This window comes from Rhea americana, unplaced genomic scaffold (genome assembly GCF_003343005.1).
Source record: "Rhea americana isolate MKP2758 unplaced genomic scaffold, rheAme1 scaffold_145, whole genome shotgun sequence".
Taxonomy (NCBI): Eukaryota; Metazoa; Chordata; class Aves; order Rheiformes; family Rheidae; genus Rhea; species Rhea americana.
The window spans coordinates 1,920,909-1,935,402 of NW_028185539.1; the positions used below are offsets into that span (position 1 = coordinate 1,920,909).

General features: G+C 37.2%; 2 protein-coding genes across 2 annotated transcripts in view; one reads left to right on the forward strand and one right to left on the reverse strand.

Annotated features, from left to right (window-relative positions):
• Window positions 1-14,494, forward strand: part of DOCK1 (dedicator of cytokinesis 1) — a 332,981-nt gene that overhangs the window by 135,030 nt on the left and 183,457 nt on the right. The window lies entirely within an intron of this gene.
• The window catches only part of INSYN2A (inhibitory synaptic factor 2A), a 44,870-nt gene continuing 31,759 nt past the window's right edge, over window positions 1,384-14,494 (reverse strand). Inside the window, 2 exon segments of the mRNA XM_085299116.1 lie at window positions 1,384-4,020; window positions 12,883-12,954. Coding sequence (XP_085155242.1) covers window positions 3,837-4,020; window positions 12,883-12,954 — 256 coding nt within the window. The 3' untranslated portion in view covers window positions 1,384-3,836.

Consider the following 14,494-nt stretch of genomic DNA (forward strand, 5'->3'; position numbering starts at 1 on the left):
CAGTGGTGGGTGCTCCATTTCATGAGATCTTCAAGACAAGATGCTTTTCTGGAAGGAGTAGCTAAGAGAAACATGAGTTATTGGTGGGGACACTGGAAAGAGTTCTACAGCTTGCATTATCTATGAGTTCAAACTAGATGATGTAATTTGCCTTTCTAACCTTAATTAAGGATTTTAAGGTACAGTGAGTTCCAAGTTACTATGTAGAATGCTTCATTTTCTTCACTGCACTTTCACGATGTAAGAAATCATACTTGTATTAATTTGCGTATTTTCCTTGCAAAAATGTTTGAGGTTGTGATGCTAACTGATGTTGCAGAAGTTGAAGTGATATTTGAATGATGGTAATGATTCTGTTCCATCACTAATATCAAGGCTTTTTTATGTTGTAAAATGAATAATATTGCGGAAGCAGCAAATGGGTATGAATATGCTGTACCAATGTTTATCTAAACAAACTGCATTCACCTTAATAAAATGGCAGCCTGTTTCTAGCACTCCAGTTATTTTAATAAACAGCAGTTGTATTTTATGGATACTGAAATAATACTAAAAATTGTTTCATGCAATCTGTTTCATTTTGCTAGAACAGAATTGTGAGGTATAGCAGTAATATTTTTGTGGCAATCCAGTTAACAAATTCAAGTAGTAGTACATAATGTGTGCTATCACACAGATGCTAAAGAAATAGTATAATCTCAAACTGTTCTTGACTTCTAAAGTGTTCATGAAAATGAATCTACTTGACTTTTTAAAAGTGATTAAACATTAGAACATAGAGCAAAGTTAACAGCATAGACGATTGTTTTGCATCTGAAGCAAGAAAAAGCAAACACTTTGTACTTATGATATGATTTTTCGGTTTTAATCATGGTTTTTTTCAGGTAATCCTGATTTTTTTTAAATTGCTTTTACAGTGATTCTTTAAGGAAACAAGTGATACTTACACGAAGTGTGTTTCCTAGTAGTTCTAAAACAAAGAATGTAACTGCTTAATGGAAATTGTTTAGACTCAGAAAATAGCAGGTAATATAAAATCACTGCAGTATTTATTGACTAGAAAATATTTTAAGCATGATATGGGAGCAGTGCACATAGTAAATTGGTGTATGAAAGTGCATGATACTGTAGTGAATTCAGTGAAGCTGTGTTATGTGCCACATTGAAAGTGAAGATGCATTTTCTCTGTTATACCTGCATTCTTACAAGATCTACATTAGGGTAAAAATAGCTCCAAGTCAGTCACATTTAACTAAAAGCTCTAAAGAATTAAATTTCTCTCGATATCTAACCTGAGCCTGAGTGATCCTAAACGTAATACAATATGATACATTTTACACACTTGCAAAAACATTTTATTACAAATTACATTGTATGGTATGATATAACATAATATGTAATTTTAAGCAAGACTATATGTATGTTAGCTTTTTCATTTTAAAAAAATGTAAAAAATTAAAAATTTGCAACTTGTTTAAGAAAATAGCCTGGACATGTGTAGAACACTCAGTGAGAACCTTCACTTTTAGCTCTCAAATGTTTCACCAGTGAAACTTCCTTTGTCATTTTGAACGATTACAGAATACTGGTCCCTGGAGGAATCAGTAACTACACATAAAAACATTTCAGAGAGTTTTGTGCCAGAGTCCCTGCACACAAAAACGCTTAGAATAGGTTTATGGGAAAAGCTGCTGATTAGTTGATACCAATTATTTGTAATTGTTCCCCATTGAGAGAGGTTTGATTTTATTTTCTTAAAAGGCCTGGTGTGTTTGCATGCATGAGTTCATTAATCATTGCCTCTATTTTAAAATATTGAATACTGTTGTATTTTCTTCTTATGTCCTTATTTGATATTTCTTTGTTTAGGAAAAATACTTTTTTTTTTTTTTTTTTTTGATATTTGGGTTTCTAAAACATGTAAGGTGGGCTGTTTTGTAAACAGATTACAGCTTTAATTAAAAACGATATAAAATACATGAAACATTTTTTTCCATATGAAACAATTGCACTTCCTTCCTGGTACCCAGGATCACCTTTTTGAATCCTTTAGCTTTCACAGAAGTATTTCAGGATATTGTTTACTTACGTATGAGAACTTGTAGCCCTCTTGAAGTTTACTACAAAGGTGAGTTCTTCACTAAAGCATACTGAAGTTGGTTTTGAAGTGGACATAGACATCTTCCATATCTGTGTTCTTGTATTATTTTTCTTATTTTTTCCCCAAAGCAAAGAAAAAAAATTCCTTTTTTTTTGTAAAATTAGTCGCTGATTCGATCTTGAGAGGAAAAATAGCATAAATGAAAATATTTCAAGTTTTTAGTAAATGCAAAGTCTTCTGTAAATTATTATGTTTCTTCCACCTTTTTTTCCTCCACCTAAAGGCTGAAGAATAAATACCTTAATGATACTGTGGGATATGAAGTATCAAACCCAATATTTTTGAACCAGTTTGTCACATGAGACTGTACTACTCAAATTATCTTCTTTTAGAAAAGAAAAGGCAAGATTCCCACTCCCTAGCCAGTTCTAGCATTAAGCATTTTTTCCCAGTTATTCTACATAAGAGTTTAAAAACACTAGCAAATACATAAAGAAAAGGATTGCAGTGATTCAGAGCAAGATTTTAAGTGTCATTAAAAAAAAGGGAAAAAATTGATTCACGTTTCTTCCCTAAGAGTATTGGCTAGCAAGTACAATTAATAGATCATTTACATATAAATTTATAATATGTTTGTTGGGAAGCTCATCTTAGAAGTCCAGCTAAATAAATACCCTTGAAAATTGCCTCATCCTTCTAAACAGGTTTCAAAGCATAATGCATGCTATAAAATTTCTGGTGCCTTCTGCAATTGTGTACAGGTTTTCCAAAGACTATTACAAAAAGATACTAAATTATGGTAAATGCCAACCACTGATAGAGCATTTATTATAGTATGCTTTTCTTTCTTTCTTTTTTTTTTCCCCCTGTTCCAGAATGTTTCATTTAGACCTTTTGGGTACCAAAAGATTAAAAAACAGATCTAGGACATTTTATTGTCTGATAGCCTTGACCCTGTCAAATTGATGTGGTTAAAGGCATGTCCTGACTTGGGAGACTTCTACGTGCTTACCTACTGGAGATGAACAGCAAACTTGTTAGTCTAGTGATGAGGTCATAGCTAAATTAGAAAAGATGGTATAATGTTGAAATGTGATAACTCTGAATTTCACAATACATGAAGGCAAATATACATATAGTCACGTCTTTGAGATTGATTATTCATGGTCTTAGACCACATGAAAAATTGTGCTTTGTCCAGGTTATCTGTGCTGAAAATCTGCACTCACCGATCCACATGGATTTGTAAAACTGAAGACCGTTGCAAACGTAAGGCTTGCCTCTTTTTTTTTTTTTTTTTTTTTTTCCCTCATTGGTGTTCAAAGACAATAAAACAAACCCCCAAAAGGCTTCAAAACAATAGTGATATTTAGCTGGGTACAGGATGATAGCCTACAATTTAACAGGTTAAAATGTGATGCTTTAAGATCTAAAGGGAAAAAAATAGTTTTACTTTCCATCTTTGTACAAATTTCAATTCAGATTTTACATCCCACATTGGTGAACTGCGAATAAAAGTTGGCAAGGTATTACTCTAATGCCTCGCTCCTGAACCGTAGTTTATAGGTACAAAGGCCTTTTTGGTACATGTGATGAGAACTGACTGCTGCCAGAATAGTCAGAACAACATTGGCTGATAACACTGATCAATTTACCAAGATCCCATTTTAGATGATTGATAGGATTCCATATATTTCTCAAAGAAGGCCTTGAACTCCATGTGTAATGGACTTGGTTAAAGGAACCAGAGTTTCCATCTTCCATGCTTTTTTGATTCAGTTTTGGATTTTTGCTTGGGAGTTGAGGAGTAACTCTCCTGAGAATAAGGCAAAGGTGCAACCTGAGTTTCCTCAATGGGATGAAGTTTTCTCAAAACTGGCTGTAGTTTATCTTCTTGCTGCTTAAAATCCAATTCCACGCTACAAATGGGGGAAGAGAAAAGCAATTAGCTACTGAATTATGGTGATACGAAGATTTCTAGTAAGACAACATCTGACACTGATATGCAAGGGCTTAATAAATTAAAATTAAATACAAACTAAATGTTTAAATCAGATCTCTGCAAGTCTTGCAACAGAAGTGAAAGCAAGTAATAGAAGTCTGCATATTGTAAAAGAAAAATGAGAAGACCTCATTGTACTGGATTGCACAGACTCCTTACCCTCCTTGTTAGGAGGACCTGGAGGGTTGCTTGGACAACTGCTTGTTGTCTATCAAGATCGATTTATTTAGCTTTGTGGTTTTTTAATGCAGCTGTTCCTTTCATGCCTTTCTTGCAGACTAATGCTTTAGTACATACCTGTTCACTGCAGTAAAAGAACAAGATTTTTCTCTTATTTTTCAATTTTTTTTCCCCTAAATACAGTCTATAACTGACTTTAGTTTTGGTGTTTAACTTTCTATTGAATGTATGAAGTACTATTGAATTCATAATTCGTAAGTGTACATATCTGACTTTGGTTAAAAAAATGAAGATATTCTGCACACAGTTAAATCTTTCTAATTCCTGCCTTCATGGACTTTTTGTCACCTGTCATAGATTTGACATTTTGTTTTGCTTAGTCATTACTTTTTGCACCTTAAGTATCTATAGGTTTCTTCTCAGTGACCTTTGCTTGAAATATTCTCTGTACCTTGTAGTACTTCTCACTTTCACGTTCTCTCTATTTTCATCTCTTCTTTGAGCCTTCCCCACAATAACCCCATAAACGTAATTAAAGTGAGGACTGTATTGTTCTAGCATTATGCATGATGGAGCTTATTATTGGTTTCAGAAGGATTTCTCCTTAGCGAGGTAAACCTGAGGTGACAGAGCAAGTAGACCTTTCAGCAGCTACAACTACAAATGTGAATAAGCCCTCCAAAAATTAGAAGAAACTAAATATTACCTATGACGCCAATAATACAAGTTATTGCTAGACTTCCCCCCCCCAAACAACTAAATATTTACATGCTTTACAACAGAAACTGTACATTTTCAAGGGAGCAGCCTGTGTATCAGTGTTTGTATATATGTCATTCCTGTGAAAATCTGGCCGACCATGTTAAAAATGATAGGCCTTTGAGGATTTTCTTTTGATATGCATATTAAATGCTAAAATCTCTAAAATTCCTTTGCACTGAGCAAATTCTGAGCCCAGGACTGAGCAAGATTGCAATTGCAGCTCTAAACTATGTTAGGTGGTGCTGGAGCTGAGCCCCAAAGCTGAGAACACGAAGGCTGCTTTTCCTGTCTTGTTTCCTGCTAGTGACTGATAGCAATGCAAAGGGAACCCAAAATGTGATTTACTTCCTCCCCCTTCTCAGGATCCTTATTTATTGCGCAGGGTGGATGTGCAGTAAATTGACGGATCAGCCTAGTTGAGACATGAACGAAGATCTAATTTTGTCCGCCGGAGGCATTACTCATTTGCTATGGAAGTTGGATTTGTGGTGAACAAGGCAGTGCTGCAAAAAGAGTCGTGGGCTAACAGTAGAGCACTTGAGTGCTGCCTTGAAAACTGTTTTCCTCCATGGCTGTTCCTTTCCGAATTGAATCAGCGGGAACCACTGTGGGGTTTCTGTTTGTTTTGCTCTGGGTTCAGTGTCCCTCTGCTTTTTTGCATTTGTCAGATGGAATTACTGTGTTCGGAAAACAATGAAGCGCTCGCACCCCCTAACAATGTGTACCACAGAAAAACTTGTACCAAAATTAATACCGTTCTCTGTGTGGAATTTGAATTGTGTTCAGGAAATAAAGAGGAACAAAACGTGTTGAAAGCAGCTCATCAGAGGAGGACCGTAGAGTTAGTACGTGAAGCCCTAGGGCGCTGGGGAGGGGAGTACGGAATTGCGTGATTTCCGAATTAAGCCCCGGCGGTGCGCTAGCGCCGATGGCAGCGCGGCCCCTGGGGGCCTCCGCCGTGCTCCAGGGCAGACCCCTTTTCGAGAGGGGTCGGGATGGCGTCCGCGCGGGGGGCAGGCGCGCGGTGGGGCAGTGCTGCCGAGCCCCCGGTCCGTGGGAGCAGGGTGGCCAGCTTGGGCGCTGCGATCCAGGGGCGGTGCGCCCGCGCTACCTCCGGGCTAACGTCGTTCTTCTAAGTCCTGGACTTAGCGCTGGGGATCAGGGTTTTGGTGTCTCTGGGGTTTATATGTATATGTGTGTTTAATTGTGCTAATCTGTGAATAACTGAGTTTATTTTTACATGCCGATGAACTGAACTTTAAGCTTTTTCTAATTCTGTCGCTGTACGAGGCATTGCGCGTGGAGCTTGAGGAGTCATAACCACTTGGTTCGAAGCATACGGAGCGTGGGAGGATATCTAGCAGCAAGCTTAGATACTCGGACGGGTTTACTTCTCTTTTAACACCATCGCACAGGATTAGTGCGCCTCGTCGGAGCCCGTCCCGCTGCTTTGCCCCTTGTGGGGACGCGCTCCTCTGTTCAACCCAAACCCCTCTCCTCGAGGCCAGCTCCTCCTGCCGCCGGCGAGCCCGCCAGGCCCTTTCGGCAGGGCTGCTCCCAGCCGGGCAAGCACCCTCCCTTCCCAGGGGCAGGGCTATGCGTTTGTCTCTAAATTTGTTAATTTTATTTTATTTTTAATTTCCGTTTGCCATTTTATTACCTTATTGAGGTAATAAAGGCGTTGAGGCCCAAATCCTGCAAGCATTTGTACAGTGCCTTAAATCTGCATCTCCGTGGGCTAGGTGAAGCAGGAATTAAAGAGCATCAGCGTGTCTCGTTCTGGGTTGCGTTAATTGGATGACATGGAATTAGTGCATGCTATGTCTTGAAAGAAGAGGATCCAGATAAGCACTAATCACCTGAAAATGGAGGTTAATACCCCTTTGCAACAATCCTCCTTCTAAATTCCCTGTTTTAACCTGAATGTCACTAACGTCCAGGATCCAAAGCACTGTCAGTGTTTGCAAGCCCTTAAGATGCACTTTCTTCTACTAGGCATCTTACAGTCTAGAGAAGATGAGAAAGAAGGTAAGTTTTAACTAATGTGGGTAGGAAATAAGAGACTGAATATTACTATACTAGTCGCACTTAGTTACCTGTCTTTTGCTATACTGGCATCTTTGGCGTTTGCTTGTCTTATTTTTACTTTGTGTCCCATACCTCTATAATAATTTTCCTAGATTATTAGAAATGAATTAATTCCATATGGACTGTGATATAGCTAGGTAAATTGTATCAGCATGATTTTAACCTGTGAGCTTGTTTCATTTGGCAGTGTTGGATTGAGAGAGTTACAGTTCACAGATTCTAATAATATTTGCAGTGGAACAGTTGGAGCATACTTCAGGAGACCTGTAATATCAAAGATAAATACTGAAAAATAGCAGATAAAATTTCAAAGGAGTAAAAAATACCCAAATTAATGGTTGATACATCTTTGTATCTTTTCTTTTTTCCAAGAACTATGATAGCATAATCTTGACTCAGTTTGTGTTTTCTGCCCTGCAGCAAGTGACTCATGATCTTGTCTAATGAAAACATAGGTTCAGAAGCTAAGGAAACTTTATAAAATACTGCTGAGTATTTCTGACTTTTTTGACCAAAGGGGAGTCTGGTTTGAATTTTTTAAGATGCTCCTTCATGGAGGTAATTCATGGTAAATGCTGCAGAATAATGCACAAACTATTAAACAGAAGACTCATTTTCTCCTATAGATTCCTGTTAAAGGATTAAAATTCACAATGGATGGTAATTTAAACAGGAATGGAAAGGGCAGTTCCACTAAAAGATAATCACCGCATAAAACAGGCTATGAAGATTTTAGTCCGAGTAGGTTTTGAGTGTGATAGAATTTGTACAGTTTCTGCATACCAATGACATTTCTTCTTAATAGTAAGATTTTACTAGACTTAAGTATTGGGGTTGTCTTTGTCCTGACAATGTATCCTCATAAAAATTACTTTCTATCCTTCTTAAAAGTTTCAGTGGGGAATCTACATTAGTTTGTAAAACATTTTGAAACTGTATTTTGTTAGCTCAGATTGAATTGTTCGTACTAATGGAATAGATTAACATTTGACATTGATGTCAGTGGTACCACAATGGTACCATTTTGTCATTTATTTTTACTACTTAAAACGACTGTTTTGGACTACTAACTTAAATACTGTCTGGATGACATGATGCAGAATACTTTCTACTGACTGTGTTAAACTATTGTCATGTAGCTGGGAGTTCATACTCCGTTTTTAAATACTATGATAATGATGGTGTTGCTGAATAAAAACTTTGTCTTCCTACTGTATTTGAGCCTGGAGCTCCATCAGATGTAGCACAATTATCCTTATCGGAATCCTTGTGATCGTATGCCTTTAAAACAAACCTTCGGGGTGATTACTCAAACAACCTCATACTCTACTACTAGACTTTGAAAAAGTACTGTTTCCGTTGCTCAAATGTATGAAGTAAATGCTTTTTATTACAAAATTGTAAGGCTCAAAAATAATGCTTGCTCAGTTTCCTATTCACGCGAAAGAAGGAAACAGTAACTTTTTTACTTTTTTCTTTGATACCAGGAAATGTGTTACGTTCAAAATAAACACAAAATAATAAAAAATATTAGGAATCCTAAAATGTAAATTCCACGCGCAAAATAGTTGTATTCTTAAAAAATCTGTTTTTAGAATTTTAACTAAAACTGTCAGATTTTTTTGATCATAAAAACCAACAAAAATAATGTATTGTGATCATTTTTGTCTCTTTCCACATAGTCTTTACGTCTTGTGTTGGATCACATTAATATTCTCAAAATGTTTTCTTGAGGGAAAAAATTTAATTATGTTGTTTCTCCACTCTAGCTTCCCAGCTATGCTATACTTGACATTAGAGGATGCACTTGGATAGTCATTAGGGCAACTGATTCATTCCTCTGAAGATGCTGATTCACTTCAGCTTCAAAAAATAAAGGTTTGAAAGAGCTCTAAACACTTTATACTGTTACTGTGTTCAAAGTGGAATTTGTTACTGCACTAAAGTTGGTACAAAACCAAGTTGGTCATGGAGAAGTTAAGGTTCTTTGTCAACTTTTAATTTACCCTGTAAGGGCATTGCTTTAAGCACATTCTTTGCTTTCTGTCTGTGATACCATTTCTTCTCACATTGAGTGCACTGGCTGAACTCAATGCAAATATTTGGGTTTCTTTTTGTTATTTCATTAGCATTCTTGTGTCTTCTGTGATGTCCAGTAATTGAACACTGCTTTGAATCCAAAATTAGTTTCCTTTCATTTTTAGTAGTGCCTCATTGTTGCATGTCAATGTTTTAATAAATTCATTTATTTTTATAGTAATACTTTTTTTGTTGTTAGAAGCTATTCTCTCCATTTTGCAAATGAGGCCTGTGGGGGTGAAAAAACTGCTTATGGTCATGGTGCCTTCCGGTGTGTCTTCAAAGGTGACTGGAAGTCTGAGCAGACCCTCTGGGGAAATTGTGAGGGCTTTTAAAATCTCTGAGATTGAGGAATGGAGAGACAGATGGGACCATTAACACAGGACAAATAACTTTGTTTCATAGAGTCACAGAAAGGTAAGGTTGGAAGGGACCTCTGGAGGTCATCTAGTCCAACCCTCAGCATAGCCTGTACAGGGATTGAACCCGCGACCTTGGCATTAGCAGCACCACGCTCTGACCAGCTGAGCTGAACCTGCCCCCTGACACCTAGTAATGCAGCGATACTGGTGCAGGCCTGCAGAAGAAATGCTCCAGCTCAGTGTGGCAGACCTTGGAGGACGTGTTGTGTCCCTACAGCCTGGGGAGGTCTACCTCACCTACTTATTTTCCTGCTTTGTGCTAAGATGTTAAGCGTTGTTCTAGGTCTCCCCAGTCTGCTGCTTGGGTTAACAGGTCCTAAGGAGGATAACAGGCCCAAAATAGGGGCATGTGGGAAAAGCGGATCAGACTGGATGACCCTTGTAGTCTTTCAACTCCGACGTTTACTGACAGCTTACAGGTCCAGCGATCTCAAAGACATCCAAGTTTTCAGTGCACCTTGATGGGTTTAATGTGATTGAAAGCAGGACAGGTTTTAATTTCTGTTGCCGTAAGGTCTTGTGTCTCAAAGAGAAGTCATGTTAACTGTAGTATTCGTTGTGCAGACTCTCCGCAAAGGTGTTATGTGCGTTATTGCATGCAGAGTTCAGAGTTAAGGGTAACTTCAGCATATTTGCTAATGAAATGCTCCATTTTTATTCAGAGTTTTCAGTATTGTAGTATTTGACTTGTGGAGGAGAAGATGATGCTACAAGGCATTCTGTCTTAGTGTTAGTTTTATCAGTGAATTCGCTTTTATCCCTTCAGGCTACTTATCTTGTCTTTGTAATTCAGTCTCCTAGTTCCACTGTTTTGCACTGTTGTCTAGTTCTAGGCTTCTTGCCTGCAGCATCTATTCCCCTAATTTGTCAGAGCTGAGCTGTTTTTTTTTTTTTTTTTTTTGCTAAAATTTCCCCTGGAAACATTGCTTTAGGCAAATGCCAAGCATTGAAAGCTTCAGTCCAAATGGCTATTGCAGTGGGAACCACTGAACAGCCAGAACTTCCAACACAGTCAGTGTTTATGTAGGGAAATGCTTCAAATTTGCATTTCTGGATTAGTTTCATTTGCTGTAAGGGTAAGAGGTAAAAACTCAGAGAAGGATAATTCTGATACAAGTAGATGACTCCTGTGCCACTTTAAATCGGGGTATAGGTGTAAGACATCATGGGCTTCATTTGAGACTCATGCACTACAAGCGGTTGAGCAATGCGTTGTTATTGTAATACTTCATAAGGCTGTTAATAATTTACTACTGTCACACTTTCCTTACTTATTTTCAGTAGTTGTATATCGAACACAAATTCTATAACTTGCTTGGCTAGCAAACAAAACTTAAAAAAAATTCTGATTGGATCTTTTTAGCTAGGGAAAGAAAAAGTACCCCTGTTCCCATAGCATACTTGTGCTGTGCTGCAAATGCCCTGAGAAGGAAACTGCTCAGTGGCCTGCCTCCAGAGGTAAGCTCAGAAAATTTGTGGCAGAACAGGCTTTTATCCTTTAAATGTTTCTAAAGCTTGCTGCAACAGAGAAATAAGTTAATTGGTTCCTCCCTCTGCATGGAAAAGCATCCTTCTGCTTTATAGCCAGCTGGCGGAAAGGATGGAGTTGAAGTTCTCTATCCTTTTTTCCATTCACTTCTAGGCTGCTAGCAGATAATGTGTAAATGGCTGCAGGTCTTCTGCCTGAATCAGAGACCAGGAAGAGAAGTAAGGGGAGGAGGGGAGAATCCTGTGTTCTTCAGCCCTGGCCAATATTTGTATCTTCACTTTAATTTGTTCTTCAGTGTAATTCTACGTGCTAGAAATAGATCAGGTGCAAAAAGTAAATTCAAAGTTATTTCCTTCTGGAGAATAAACTGTGCCAGGTATTAAACAACAGAATCTTAACAAAACCTTTAAACTTTAACCAGTTTGTTATTTTGCATCTGACACTAAAAAGTTCTATATACTTCTAAGGATGTAAAAGCCTGAGTAGCAACATTGTTTTACTGACTAAAAACAGTCACTATCTGGTATCTGCATCTGGTTAGTATCTTTGCTGTGAAGTATCTCTCCCAAAAATACTTTCTGAGATATTGTCCAGTTACTGCTATAAAAAACAATTTGAAATATACTGATGTGTTGGACAGAAAACACTAAATATCCTTAGCTGTATGAAAATGAAGTTCATCTTACACTTCCCACCCATGAGCTACATCAGTGCTACTGACCAAAGTAATCTGATTTGATCTGTAAATCTTAGGCTTGGCAAACGGATGATGAGTAACATCTCTGTGCTAACATGGAAGGTGCATGACGTATGAACACCGTGAGCATAGAAATTATTTCGCTGAGAAGTAGCGATGTGTAAAGTGAGCTCTGGGAGTAGGTTCTGTATCCTGAATGTCTGAAAACATCTGAAATAGTTATTTTACACTAAATTTGTCAAGAAGCATCAGAAGCAACTCTTTGAATTGCTTTCACTTAAACTGTGGAGTAAGTTGAAAGACACTTGACTTTTTAGCAGTATGGGAAAGACTTAAAAGATTTATGTGGACTTTGCAGTAGTCTGCAACCCAAGTAACTGAGGTGTAAAGTCCAGATTAGGACACTAAATGCTCTTCAGAGTACAAAATAGCAAAAGAGTTTTGCAACAATTGTTGTAGAAGCCGCTTTTCCTGAAATGATGCCTACTTAACTAGCCTAAGTAGCTGAAAACTCACTATTCTGGAATGACCAGGTTCCATTCCATTACCATAACTTCAAGAAAGCCTCTTCCATAGCTTAAAATAGACACAAACAGATGCTGCTAACACAAAATGTTCTCCTCCTTGATTCCATGCAGAGGAATCGTGTATATTCCAGCACGTGCAGAATGCTTCTTAGACCTGAGTGCTTCTCCTAGAAGGCTGTATTCACATTTGACTGTATAAGCAGCCAGCAGAATGCTTAAAGATGCAAGATAAAATTATAAACTTTCCATTTGCAATATGCTCTTTAAAAGAGTGATTTAGAGAAACAAAATAGAATTGGAAAGAATCTGCCTCATGCATGGGCTTCTGTTGCATTGTATTTTAATGTTAATATTAATGACAGCCTGTTGAATTTCGTGAATTTACTGAAAGAAAATTATTATTATTTTTTTTTTTTTTGAACTGCTTTCATGTTATTGAAATAGTTTAATCAAGGCTAACATTTGATCTTGCATTATTGAATAAATCACTATTTTTGCTCAATGAAAAGTGAGAATATTAGTGTTTTTAACTTACCTGTAGATAATACATGCACTGTTCCTGCATGTGTCGCAGTTAGCTGTGTCTTGACCAGTCCGATATGAAAGCCTGCAAGGAGAAAAACATGAGATCGTTAAGAAGGGATTTGTTTTAACATGTGTTTTGTTTTTGCCCTCCATCACTGCTTTTTGTAGTAACCAAAGCATCGTTTTTTAAGATTTTAATACTGAATATAAAAAATCTAGCCATTAGGAAATTGGGAACAAAAAATAGTTCAACTTCACTGAGCATGGGAAGATGCTGGTGTTTAGAAAACAAGTCTTTAATGATTGGAAGGAGAAAATACAAAAATTTGTTTCCATTACCCTTTTGTAAATTAAAAAAAAAAAAAAAAGAAAGAAAGAAAACCGTAAGGAAAGATTATGTGAGCCTCTATTTAGACAATGCTTCTGAGTACTAAAATGATGAATCATAACTGATGTTTCTGCAGACATAGCAGTGCTGGTTTGATGTTTTCTAGTTTCTTCTCAAATACATAAGTCCTTTGCTAGTTATTGGTGGATGTGTAGAATATAATACTGGAAAATGACTACTACTTAGAAATTTTGTCCTTCAACAATGAAGTCAGGTAATCTGTTGTGATGGTGTTTATATCTTAAAAGGAAGAAAATGGCACTTAAATGATACTTCTTTATTCACCTAGTCTATAGCTGAATTTACCCTTTGTCTTGCTTTGGCTTGGAGTGTCTCTTATTACTGAAATATCACTTGACTTGTTCAATTGGAAAAAATACTTGTTATATACAGATATTTTTCTGCACAGACAGAAATTTCATAAGAGGTGTTAAATTAAAAAATACAACTGCCTGCATCTCAAAACAAATGTTCTTCTGTGCATGCAGATGACTTTAAAATGAACAATTTCTAATATTTTATGTAATAGCATCTGTTTTGTTTTTGACGCTGTAGATTAGTATGTGATTTATTCTCTTTAAGTTACGTTTGGTTTGTGTAAAATACAGACTGGTATCTGTGAAGCTGCTTCATAGTGTGCTTTTAAAATAATCAGGAAAATACCTGTCAGTTAAAGCTTGAAGAAGGTACATAAGATGCGTGAGGTTTAATTAAAGGACCGTTGCTGAATCTGGAGAGGTTCACGGTGCAAACCGTTCAACTACTTGCACAGCAAACAAGTCGGTGGCACCGCTCCCGGCCCGAGCTGCGCTGGCTGCAGGCAGAGGGAGCACCTTTTCTCTGCTTCCCTGACAGCCAAAACAGTAATGAAAAATCTTAATGTTCCCACAGAAGCTTGTTCAAATTAAATTCTCGCGTGACAAAATATCAACCCCATATAAAATGTTAATAGGAAAAGGTATGTGTAATGCCTCTGTCCCTAAAACGGAAAATCAGCATTTCTTAAATTCTTCAGGCTATTTAATTTTCTTGGTGAACATACTGTCAGGGACATTAGTATTACACAGTCACAAAATCTGTCCCTGTTTTATTCCTTCCTTTCTCTGAAAACTGTCATCTTCTCCTGTGCCACTTCTCCTGAGTGTTTTTAAATGCTTGAATATGGCTTTAATACTTTGAATATTGCTTGAACATTACTGATGTATTTTATATAAAATTTGTGTTTTGAAGGAAA